This window comes from Rhinolophus ferrumequinum, chromosome X (assembly GCF_004115265.2).
Source record: "Rhinolophus ferrumequinum isolate MPI-CBG mRhiFer1 chromosome X, mRhiFer1_v1.p, whole genome shotgun sequence".
NCBI lineage: Eukaryota > Metazoa > Chordata > Mammalia > Chiroptera > Rhinolophidae > Rhinolophus > Rhinolophus ferrumequinum.
In genome coordinates this window covers 53,464,921-53,477,246 of record NC_046284.1, presented here as the reverse complement: position 1 = coordinate 53,477,246, position 12,326 = coordinate 53,464,921, and the positions used below count along the sequence as shown (strand labels likewise).

The 12,326-nt window shown below is 42.8% G+C and overlaps 1 protein-coding gene across 1 annotated transcript; it reads left to right on the top strand.

The window, feature by feature from the left end:
- Positions 1–349: 349 nt before the first annotated feature.
- On the top strand, positions 350–10,834 carry ARL13A (ADP ribosylation factor like GTPase 13A). The gene is made up of 7 exons (XM_033135349.1): positions 350–548; positions 650–720; positions 5,837–6,086; positions 6,947–7,052; positions 7,581–7,768; positions 8,398–8,488; positions 10,748–10,834. The coding sequence occupies exons 1-7, from the start codon at positions 433–435 to the stop codon at positions 10,832–10,834; spliced, it is 909 nt and encodes a 302-aa protein (XP_032991240.1). The 5' UTR covers positions 350–432.
- The last annotated feature ends 1,492 nt before the right edge of the window (positions 10,835–12,326 follow it).

The window sequence follows — 12,326 nt, the reverse complement described above, 5'->3', positions numbered from 1 at the left end:
GAGGCCAAAAAGGAACACCCACAGAGCCATAGGTAGGGGAGTCACACCACTATACTCTCGCTGGCAGCTGGGTTGGAGACACAGGAAGCAGGAGCCACAGAATCCGCAATCCACACTCCACCACACTCTGCCGCTTGCTAGCTCAGCCACCATCTCCTTGCTAGCCCCCATTTTTCTGCTAGCATAGCCACAGCAGTTATATTAGTGGCCAATGTCTCACTGGTTACAGCTGACGGCCAACTAGCCACAGCTGATGGCCATCCAATCACAGTTGATGGCCATTTACTACCCGAGTGAGCACCTTTCCACATGAGGCCGAGAGCCTGGAAACTGCACTCCTGGCTCTGTCCCCACAAATGGACTTCTGACAGTCCCAGGCTTTCTGTTTATCAGCACCTATGTAGTCATAAACTGACAGGTTTAGTTTTAATAATGGGGCTGATTTCTTGTTTACGTGTTTCCCTTAATATTACAGAACTAAGCCAAACCATGTTCCGGTTGCTGACCTCCTGCTGGTCTCGGCTAAAGACAACCGAGGAAACCCGAAGGTAATGTAATTATATCTCTAGACCTACTTCACTATTTCCTCCAATGTATCTGCCCACACTCTTCAAGGCACAAATGGCTCATTTTTCTTTTCCATGTCTAGGAATGCAACCATCATCATCATTGGATTGAACAATTCAGGCAAAACTGTTCTTATGGAGGCCTTCCAAAGATGTAAGAGCATTAGATACTGGTTTAAGTTTTCCATGGGCCCCAGAGACCAAGGGAAAGAATCATTCCTTCCTAGACTTACTTTATGGCCCTGAGGTTCCCTCTTTTGAAGATAAGCACTTCTCAACACATACACACATTCCTCTCCTCGGGTGTTATCAGCCTGTTTATGTAATGAATGCCACCCTCTCCCTTTACAAGATATCCTAATTGAAGCTCCTCTCATAGTGTCAGTATGAATGAAATCAAACCATGGAAAGCACTGCAGTCAATTAGGAAGGGTAGCATGTTTGAAACAGTCTAGTTTCATAGCTCAATAAAAGTAGAATTTAGTCTAGATAAGAGAGACAAGTGTGGATGATGAAGAAGTTTAATAACATGAAACTCTTTGTGACAGTTAATCTAGAGGGTTAGAGCTTGAGAAATGTTGTCAGTTCAGAGACATGCAAATTTAATACCAGATCTCCAGTTTAATACTTTGACATTTCAAGAAACAGTTACACAGAATTTCAGGGAGCTACTATTCTATTTGTGAAGACCCAGCTGACAGCCAGCCAATGAAAGAGCCCAGAAGAGTGGCTGGCATAGGATGCCCTCCATTGATGTTTATTAAATAAAAGTGGGGGTATGATGATGTGGCCAAGTTTTATATAACCTGGGAGCCCTCAGCAAAGTCCAGGAAAGGGCTAACCTGACTCCTCTGGCACTGGCCTACTTGAAAACTGCATCAATTTCCTTGAACTACAGCATCAGTCTACTGGGTGATCGGGCCATCTCTAGTTGTCCCCCCAGGAATAGGTCCACACAGTTGCCGGGAGGACTTAATGAAAAATCTGATCATGGCACTTTCCTGCTCAAAGCCATTCAATCCCTCCCCATTGTCATCAAAACACAACCTAAGATCCTTAGTGACACACAGCGTCCTCCATGATTTGGTCTCTGACTTCTCTTTCAGCTTCATTTCTGATAGTGTCTACATGTGACCATATAAAGCCAAAACAAATGACTTGCCGTTCCTCTACCATCATACTGATCTAGTTCACATGCTGTCCCACTACCTAGCATTTTATTCCCTCCATTATCTACCTGCTTAACCAAACACCACTCGACACAGTCTAAGCTTGACCTCAGGAAAGCCATCCCTAACGCCTAACCCTCCTTCCTCAGTTCCCACTCTATGCTGTGCCTCCCTCTATCATGCACTTCTCATATCATTGCAAAACTGCAAGTCATCCCCTAGACCGTGAGCCCCTTGAGGAAAAATAATGGATCTTTTCAGCTCTGAATCTTTAGCCTCTACACTTCTAGTACCTTCAGGTAGGTACTCAGTAAATATTTGTGGAATGAATATTCTCCCCTATTCTACCATTTTCCTCAGGCCACATGTTGCCTCTTTACAATTTCTCTCTCTCTTCCACCCCCACCCCCAGAGTGGCAGCCCCAAGCACCACATTTTATCCAATGGTTCAGCCTAGTATCTCACCTTATAGACAGCAAACTTGACTCCTTGCCTTTCCCAACTCTCTGATAAGCAGAAATGGTGAAGAGGTAAACAGCAGGAAAACCAAAGAGCCAGGATAAATCACAAGAGTAGTGATAAAAGTGGGGATAATTTTTAGAGCTCCCACTTGGCCCTGCCTCTCGATTCCCATGCATTCTGGGTGAGGCCTGGGAATCTGTATTTTAAGAACTCTCCAGGTGTTTATAACGGCCAGCCAGCTTTGAGAAGCACTCATCTGCAGTTAGCCATATACTACTTCATCTGTGAGAACAGTGTCTGCTTTCCATGCTAATTGCTAGAGGGTAGAGCTTGGAGTCTATTTCATTTGCTACTGTAACACTTGCCTCGTGCTTGGTGAATAACTTGGAGCTGAATCATAAGCTCATAGGTCTATGGTTGTAACTTCATTCACAGAGAAGTTTCTAATGGCCAAGAAGAAAAGTGCACTGATATCACATTCTGAAGAATGTCTCAGGCCACCACCATCCATGCAATACTATCACAGTCAATCTAGTAGGTTGTTCTGTACCCAGAATGCAATAGCTCACCCCCCTTCTCCCGCAAATGTTCATGAGTGCCAAGAACAGATAATAGCCTAGGAAGGAAATTCCAATCTACAAGTAGTAACTCATGTGAACATCTGAAGATTCCGGCTATAAAATATTTGGGGACATAAGCCATTATTCTCGATGACACCATTCTTTATAACTGTTTTGTCTGGCATGGTCACATGGGGTGAAAAATCCAAGCATGATCACAAACAGGTACCCTAAATGAGGGCATTTAGAGCAGTCCCTCTCAAACCTGGGTATACATTTCAATCACCTGGGGAGCTTTAAAAAGATAGCCATGATGCTTGAGCCCTACACCAGACCTGGGGCATCCAACCCTCAGAGACTGAGGCCTACTGTTATAGTTTTAAAAAATTCCATAGGTGATCCTGGAGCATAGTGTGAGTGCTGAGACCCAAACATCAGAATCACCTGAGGAGCTTTCACACCTACTGACCCGGGAGCAGGAGTCTCAGATACTTTGGTCTGGGGAGAGACCATAGAATCAAAATCTTAACAAGTGGCACCAGATGACACTGAGACACAATAGACATGAGTTTCATTGTTCTCTATAGCAGTGGTTCTCAAGCTTAAAGGTGCAGAAGAATCACCTGGAGATTTTGTTAAATACAGGGGTTTGTTAAACATGCAAACATGCGTTGGGTCCCAAGTGTAGAGATTCTGATTCATTTGGTGTAGGTTAGGACTTAATCACACACCCATGTAACTCTGAAGCCGACAGTACCCAGACTGTGCTTTATGAAACACTCCACTAGGGATACAGAGAAATATAAAGTATCAGGGAACAACCTCTCGTGGCTTATGGTGTTCACCAACAAGAGATTGCATTTTTGAAGGAACTAGTATGGTTTCAAGTAAAGAGAAAAAAATAACTAGGGAAAATGTTTTGCTCTGACAGGAAAAAATAATATAAAGCTTGCTTGCCTCAATGCAGGAAACAAGATTTTAAAATTACCTTTAGAGTTTTAACTTATTCACTTGTTATTTTTAAGTAGCTTAATACAGACATAGCAAATATCACATCACAGCTGTCACTGGAAATTATGTTACCTGAAAGCTATAATTAGCTGTATTTTAATAAAAATCTTTAAAAAAAGACACACACACACAAAAGATCACTGGCTAACATGAAAACGGGAGTTATAAGAGCACATTAAAACCTAATGATAATTGGATAAAGAAGTTATGGTATATATACACAGAATACTATTCTGCCATAAGAAAAGATGAAGTAGTGCCATTTGTGACACCATGGATGGATCTTGAGATTATAATGCTAAGCGAAATAAGTCAGACAGAAAAAGCAGAGAACCATATGATTTCACTGATATGTGGTATATAAACCAAAAACAACAAAAGAACAAGACAAACAAATGAGAAACAAAAACTCATAGACACAGACGATAGTTTAGTGGTTACCAGAGGGTAAGGGGGGTGGGGGGTGGGAGATGAGGGTAAGGGGGATCAAATATATGGTGATGGAAGGAGAACTGACTCCGGGTGGTGAATACACAATATGATATATAGATGATGTATTACAGAATTGTACACCTGAAATCTTGGTAGCTTTGCTAACAATTGTCACCCCGATAAACTTTAATTTAAAAAACAAAACAATGATTATATATATATATATATATATATATATATATATATATATATATATATATATACACACACACACATAGATATATATGTATACACATAAATGTGTGTATAATCACGTATTTCCAAAGCTCTGAAAGCATCTTACTAACTTCTCAGCTAAACAAGATTCTGGCAATCCTATGGAGAATGTCATAGGTAGATCTGAGACTAGAAATAAGAAGCTACTGATTCTGGCCTTAGAACTCCCAGGTATGAGTATAGAAAACCTACAAAGTCATTTTGCTATTTATGTGGGCAGAGAGCTAGGCCAGAACTGTCAGTTCAACAACATGGAATGTATATAAAAACTGTCCTTTTGAGCTGCATTTCTATGGGAGCTGAAGGAGGTATGGGATACTCTATGGGACTATGCTCTGGCCATGGACTTGAAAGGGCAAATGTATCCTATGAGATAGGAAGAGGACTTCATACTCTCATCCACAATAACAGGCACCATAAACATTTACTGAACACTTACTGTGTTTAAGCTAATACAGAGCCCCTCCCTCACAGAGCTTCTATTTTAGTTGGGGAGACATGGCATGCACAGAATGAGGTGAAGGACCAATTTAACAGACCACATGCTCAAAGAGGGAGAGAAAGTGAGAGCTGAGCAGGTCAGAGAGGCTTCCTCAAGAAGCCTTCCTAAGGCTTGAAGGGTGGGAAAGAAGGGCCTCCTGTTCATCCACTCACTCATTCACTTATCAAATTCATTCAACAAATATGTACTGAGCACCTGTATACCAGCTTCTATGCTTGGCATCATGAATATAGTGGTGAATAAAACCGGAAGGGTTCCTGTCCTGTTGCATTTTATAACCCAGATAAGTTATAACTCTGTAATTTATAACTCTGTAATATGTGTTATGACAGTGGTAAGCCCAGAAGAAAGGCACCTTATCCAGACTGGGGGATGGTGGTGGAAGTTAGGGAAAAATTTCTAGAGGAAACGAGATCTAAATGAATATGTTTATTTTTTTAAAAATAGGTGTTGACCAAGCAAAGGGTAGTGGAAGAGTGCTCTAAGCAATGGGAATAATGCCCTGTGAAGGCCCAGGGCAAGAGAGCAAGCCATTCTTGTGGAGTGGGGGAAGCGTGAACCAAGGAGCAGAGGGAGGAAGAGGCTGGGTGCGTACCAGGGACACTGTGGACACCAGACAGGAGAGAGCTAGGTCTGGCAGGATAGAAGGGCACTCACTGAAGGTTACTGAGCCAGGAGAGGGTAGCCTAGGCACAGTGCTGGTTTAGGAAGATGAATCCATGAGCGTGGGCAGGATGGCAGTATGCCTCAGCAGGATTCCTGAGGGCAGGCTCTTGTCAATGTCTGTTTAACAAATTCTTCCATCTAACTATATCCCCGTGCTTTGTGGTTGCTTCTCTTCTCTTCCCCTATGTACAGTACTCCCGAGTAGGATGGGCAGTTGTGTGACCCCTGAACTGACAACACTCCTACTAGATGAATATGAAGTTTCCATCTATGACCTAAATGGAGATATGAAAGGCCGAGAAATCTGGCCCAACTACTATGTACAGGCGCATGGGCTTGTTTTCGTCCTGGATTCCAGCGACTTGGCACGCATGCACGAAGTGAAGATCATCTTAACACATCTGCTGTCTGATCAGAGAGTGGCAGGAAAACCCATCCTAGTGTAAGCCTCCGACTTTGTGCTCAATTTCCCCTTCCCATTTTGAGCCTTCAAAAAACAAGTAGACAGAGGAAGGGCTGGGTGGTCCCTTTGTCACATCCAGTTAGACCTCCTCCTCCCTTTGGCTCAGTGAGGGCGGGGAGTGGCCCAGTCCTCTAGGGGCTGTTTTCAAAAGCCACTTCCTCTCACGCATCACCATGTTACCTAATTGTGCAAAGGTAATTTTGAAGACAAGCATCAAAGGGAAATGGAGAGTAATATCTAGATCTCCTACCCCCATCCCTCAACTTCTCCTGAAGACTGCCTTTCTGAATCTGCTTCTTTTCTGGCGTTAGCTTCTAACCCTAAGACAGTGGCAGAAAACCACCCCTATTTTGTATAATTTATGCCAATGGCTTCCTCCCTTGGCAGACTGCCCAAGAGTTACATAACTGGTACTGATTCCAGGGTGATACTTCAGGTGACCCATTGATTCCCCACTCCCTTTTCACCTTTTTTGTTCCTCGTTAGCACCCTCAACTCAAACATGAACAGAGTTTGGGAGAGCATGTAAAAATTCCAAATCTGTTCATTTCCCAGTTAGCAATTCTAATTAAAGATTGACGGTGTAGCGTAGAAGTGAGAAATGAGGTCTGGGGATGATCTTCGATTCAAATTATTTGTGCTATTCTTTCTTCCACTGAGTTGGCTGGGGAAACTCCTGGCTCATCTTATTGGAAATGTCTTTAAAGCTACTTTGGATATGTAGCAGTTGTACCAGGATTGGTTCTCCCCTTTTTTCCCTTCTTTTCTTGCCCTTGGCCTCTATTTCTATCTCACTCTTCCTCTCTTCTTCCCACCCTCTCTCCTATGTCATGCTCTAGCCTGGCAAACAAACAAGACAAAATGAATGCCCTGCTACCTTGTGACATTATTAAATATCTACTCCTGGAAAGGCTAGTAAACGAGAACAAGTCCCTGTGCCGAGTGGTAAGTGTCAACCCCTCCCCTCCCTCCCCCTCTCGAGCCCAGCCGATGCATCCCTTGGCCCATTCCATAATCAGCCTCATATGCTGCGTCTCAGGCAAAGCCTCTCCCCACTAGGCAGTATCTACAGTAATGATTTCCAACTCGACGGTGATAATACATATCACACTCATAACACTCTCACATCTGTTTTCTCATTAGGCCTTTAAAATTGCTCTGTAAAGTTGGAAGTTTCAATATCCTCACTTTATGGATAAGAAAGTTAAAGCACAGAGACTCTGGGTGACTTGCCCAAGGTTGTATATTTAACACATTACATACCACAACCACCTTATTAAATGAGCTTAGTTTTGCAGCTTTCATTTACCTTCTTAGGTGTGAATGCTGAGAGTCTCTTAGGAAGTCTTAGAGCCTCTCTAAGTACAGCAAAGCTTTTGGGTACCTCTGCTCCTTGGCTGAGCATGGTAGGGACTTTGGCCTCAAGCATCCCTGGTTCCTGTGCTAGAGCCTTCCCTTCTCTTTTTGTCACAGGAACCATGTTCAGCCATCCAAAATCTCCAAGGAAGGAACCACCAGCACATAATTGAAGGGCTGCGCTGGCTGTTAGCTGCCACTGGGGCTAAATATGAAGAGCTGTGTCCTCACCAACAGCCACTCACCTCAAGCATCCCAATGTCCAAGGGCAACAGCGATTTTGGGGAAACATGCTCATCAGTCAGGTACTGAGCTGTCTCTATTACATATACTGATAAGAACACATGCAGCAGTCAATCTTCAACATAAGCAGGGAGTTTGGGGAGGTGCTGGGATTCTGTGTGGTTTCAATCAAATCTCTCAAGATCACTTGGCCCAAAAGGGGCTAAGGCAGTGACCACAAACCTTCCAGCATTATTAAGTACACCCTCCTCTGAGCACAACTGGAGTGATCACATTAGAGGGATGAGTTGTATAAAGGTAAAACCAACCTATCAACATTAGAGCTTCTCCAAAATAGGGTGTCTATTCCCTGGTTTGCCTCATGGAGGAGAAAAGGAACACGAGCACCTTAAGAAGCTTATAGGCAATATTCTCTGGATAAGTGTCCTGAAGCTACTCCACATTCTCCACTTCCAGTTCTCTGATCCAATAATAAGGAAAGGTGGGAGAGAACAGGAATATGGAAAATTAGAAGAAGAAAATAAAACCTGAGATGATCAAGATTTTGAGGAGTAAAGGCCTAAATGTCCTCTTGCTCTATTATCCCTTTCATTGTCCAAAGGCATATGTCAGGAATGGGGTAATAGGTGCATTCAGTTAAGGACCCTGAAGTGTGTGCTTTCACAATTGTGTTGTCTTTGCCCTCCCCCAGTTTCTCTACCAGAATTGGAATGTCCAAACTAAAAAGACAGCCTGTAGGACAACAGTCCATGGAAGCTAGGCCCCTAAAGCCAATCCTACAGGTAAATTGTTCTTTAAATGTTATTGCCCCAGGGACCAATCTCTAAACTCTTGGGCATCAAATGACTTTTTTTTCTCCATCTTCTCACTGTACAGAAAGAAGGTTTAAGATTAAGGCCTAAAAAGAATGTATCAGTGACATTTGCTTTAGATGAACCCATGGAGAAAGGTGAATGTTCTGGGGAAACTGGAGCTCAAAACACTACTAAGCTTCACTACAGTCAGAATCCTGACTTGCAGCCCCCAGCAACTTACGATGATGACGACGACGACGACGACGATGATCTTTTTGAAGGTAATGCTGGATCAGTGGTTAGTCAGAGAAGAAAAGATACCTAGGCCTTCACTCACAATTTATAAAACAGTATTCTTATTTTGAGTCTGAAATTCTTTTCTCATACTATTGTTGGTGGTCAGGAGAAGCGGATGAAGGGCAGGGAGAATACTTGGGGACCACCATCTGGTAGCCCAGTATGATGCCCCAGCACTAGCTGATACAAGATCTTTGTTTGAATGGCTATAGGGTTATCTTAAAGGTTATGATTTCCAGTGGTGGCAGTACAAATTGGTACAACCTTTCTGGAGAATAGTTTGGTTAGCTGTCTCCCTCTGGCTTGCCCTCTCTCAATATACCAGGGGTGCAAAAAAAATGTACACAAGTGGACACTTTGGTCAACGTTGCTCAAGCAGTAGTTCGCTGTAATCAGAAGTGTCTGGATGTTGATGGTAACCACTTTGAGCACCTCTTGTAATTGCAGAAGTCAAACATGACTTGTATTTATCTCTTGTTATTGGTATATATTGAGTTATTACAATTTTAATACAGTTTTTATTTCTTAAAATGTGCATACATTTTTTGGCACCCTCTGTATATACTGAGAACTCTAAAAATGTAGAAACCCTATGATCAAATCATTTCATTTCTTGAACTGTACAAAAATAATTACACACGTATCCAATAAATGGATGCTTATGGTTGTTCAATCACAGCACTGTGTACCACAGCTAAAAGTTAGGAACAAGTTAAATATCTAACAATGGGAAATGGCTAAATAAATTATGGTGAATCTACACAATGGAATATTATGCAGGCATTAAAAGGGCTATTGTTGACTTATATTTACTGATGTGGAAAATTTTCCACAATCTGATGTTTTGTTAGAGAAAATGGCAAGTCAGAGTATAGCACGTACAGCATGGTATGTATGTATGCATAGAATATCTGGAGGTAAAACACTAAAACATTACTAGTGGTTTTCTCTATGGGTTAGATACTAGGTGATTTTGAGAAGTAAACAGCCTAGGCGCCTTTCTTTGAATTTTTGGGCTTTTTTGGAATTTTTCTTTTTTATAATAAGCATACATGATTTCTCCCAATACAATAAAGGCCTTAAAGAAAAAAAGTTGTGAGAACTTGAAGGCCCATTGTCTTTAATGGCCATACCTTCTCAGTGTTCCTTGGGACCCCAGTCAGGGCGATGGTCAACTGTCAATATTATAATGTTATCTCTGCTCTCCAAGGAATCTGGCCCTTAAGACTACCCCAGAGCCTTGGGTTGTTACACCTATATGGAGGGGCCTGGACGTGGCCAGGGGCACTGAGGAGGAGAGAGGGGCTGCTCTGGGGATGAGGGGTGAGGATGAGAGTTGAGTGGAAAGAATCTGGTAGAAGAGTGGAGGAGGTGTTTTCTAGATATCAGAAATTATCCCCTAAATCTGTTCAAAATTGCAATCCATTTTTCTTTTCTATAACCTCAGAACCCAGGGCAAAAAAGAGACTAGATACCTGGGACCTAGAGAAGATGATGCTGGAAGATGCCTGTGAAGACATCTTTGAATCTTGTGGTTAGTATTCCTTAAATGAAGGGGAGAGGGGAGATAGCAAGAGTTAGAGAAAGTATGAGGCCAGGGCTGAGTGGGGGTTCTGGTGGGGTGCAATCTACACTCCCTTAGAAAGTGGCCTCCTAACCTGGAGTGGTCTGGGAAGGACAGGAAACCTGGAGGTTAGCTTTGCTTGCAGTAACTGGCTATTTTCTTTCTCTTTAACTTTTAACAGAGTACTAAAGAAAAAAATGGAGGGCAGTCCAAAAAAACATCTAATATCCCTCCCTCCATAAATGGGCTCATCTCCAGAACCATCAGGACTATTTCATTTTTTTTCAATTTCTATTTCCTAATACTTCTACAGTCCCCTACATATCCACCTACTCTAACATCGCATCCCTTAGAACTCCCATTGTTCCTGTACATCTGCATTCTAGCCATCAAATGAATCTTACACCCACCAAGAGGCTCGAGACGACCTTGGCAAAGAAGAACAGAGACCTTACATCTTTGCATCCAGATGATGCTCCTGGTGAAGCCTGTGAGCAATATGTCATGGGCGACCAACTGAAATTGAGCCTTAGAAGTACAAGGCCAGTTTAGCATTACATTTTCCCCCCTAAGGTTCTTGGGTGTAAGGGGACTGGCAGAAATAAATATGACTTTTCTTGTGAGAATTATGGTCTGCTGAATCATTTTCAATTGTGCCTCTGAAAACAACTCGGTTTTAAATTCCCAGCCACTGTCAGAGAAGCCTGGTAGCAATTCCTAACACTTTGGTTAGGTATGCAAAAACTGTACAAACTTGAACACATTCAACCCTCAATGACGGTAGTAGTAGTGGAGGCAGTCATTTATTCTTACAGCAATGATTAATTTCACCATCAGTTCCACAGCCACCATTTCTTAAGTGGCTCTGCGATGTCAAGCACAGCACTAAGTTCTTCACATTCATCATAATATTCACAACGACGCTTGGGGGGAGGCAATATGCCTGCCTGCATTTTATAGATGAGGTAATTAAGGGGCAGAGAAGTTAAATAATTTGCCCAAGGTCCCAGAGCCTGTAAGAAGCAGAGCAGGGAACTGAATCCAGATCTGACTCTAGAGCTGCTTTAGGCCAGCAAGATCTGCTTATGCTTTCCTCACATTCCCTCCAGAAAGAGAAAGCTACATCCAGGAAAAATGCTGAGGCTTAGCCATGCCCCTGTCAGGAGAATTATGCTGATAGCAGTAAGAGCACCAATAGTAGTAGCAGACACGGTTGACTGAGCACTTCCATTCTGCCAGGTGTTGGGCTAAGGGCTTTACACAGACCAAGAGGTCAGTTCTATTATCATCATCTTACAGAGGCAGAAACTGATATTCAGAGAGGTCAAATCATTTGTCCCAGGAAACCCACTACGAAGCAGTGGAACTGGTTTCAAACTAAGGTCCTACTCCATAAGTTATGATCTTAACTCCTACCCTATACAGTCTCACCGGGCAGCATAAACCAAGTACCTCATAATTGTTTCTGAGAGATAGAAACCTTGCACAGAAAGGTCAGTCTTACAAAAACATCTGGAGGGTATGACACTGTCTAAGGCTGAGTCATCTGCTATTACGCATTGCATGTGGCCTCGTCTCCAAGGGAAGCACCCCAGGCACCTTGTGGGTCTGACAGGATTCTGACTGAGACTCAGCTTATTAGTCATGGAACTGGAAGGAACCTTACAGAGTCTCTAGTCCAACCCAGTTATTAAACAGATGATGAACTTGGGGGCACAGAGGTTAAGTGACTTGCCCAAGACTTTACAGCTGATCACTGACAGCTGCTCATAAAATGCAGATCTTCTGTGTACCTGAGCCAGGACTCTATTTTCCTTATCCAAATACAGTCACGCATTGCTCAATGATGGGGATACATTCTGAGAAATGCACAATTAGGCAATTTTGTCATTGTGGACATTGTGGACATCACAGAGTACACTTCCACAAACCCAGATGACATAGCCCACCATACCTCTATGATGC

Bases quoted from the DNA above. Each gene is read 5' to 3' on its own strand.
- ARL13A (XM_033135349.1), top strand. From the start codon at position 433: ATGGGGCTGATTTCTTGTTTACGTGTTTCCCTTAATATTACAGAACTA. The intron at 7,053-7,580 runs GTAAGTGTCAAC...TTTTTGTCACAG, and splicing joins ACAAGTCCCTGTGCCGAGTG to GAACCATGTTCAGCCATCCA. The intron at 8,489-10,747 runs GTAAATTGTTCT...TCTGCATTCTAG, and splicing joins CCCTAAAGCCAATCCTACAG to CCATCAAATGAATCTTACAC.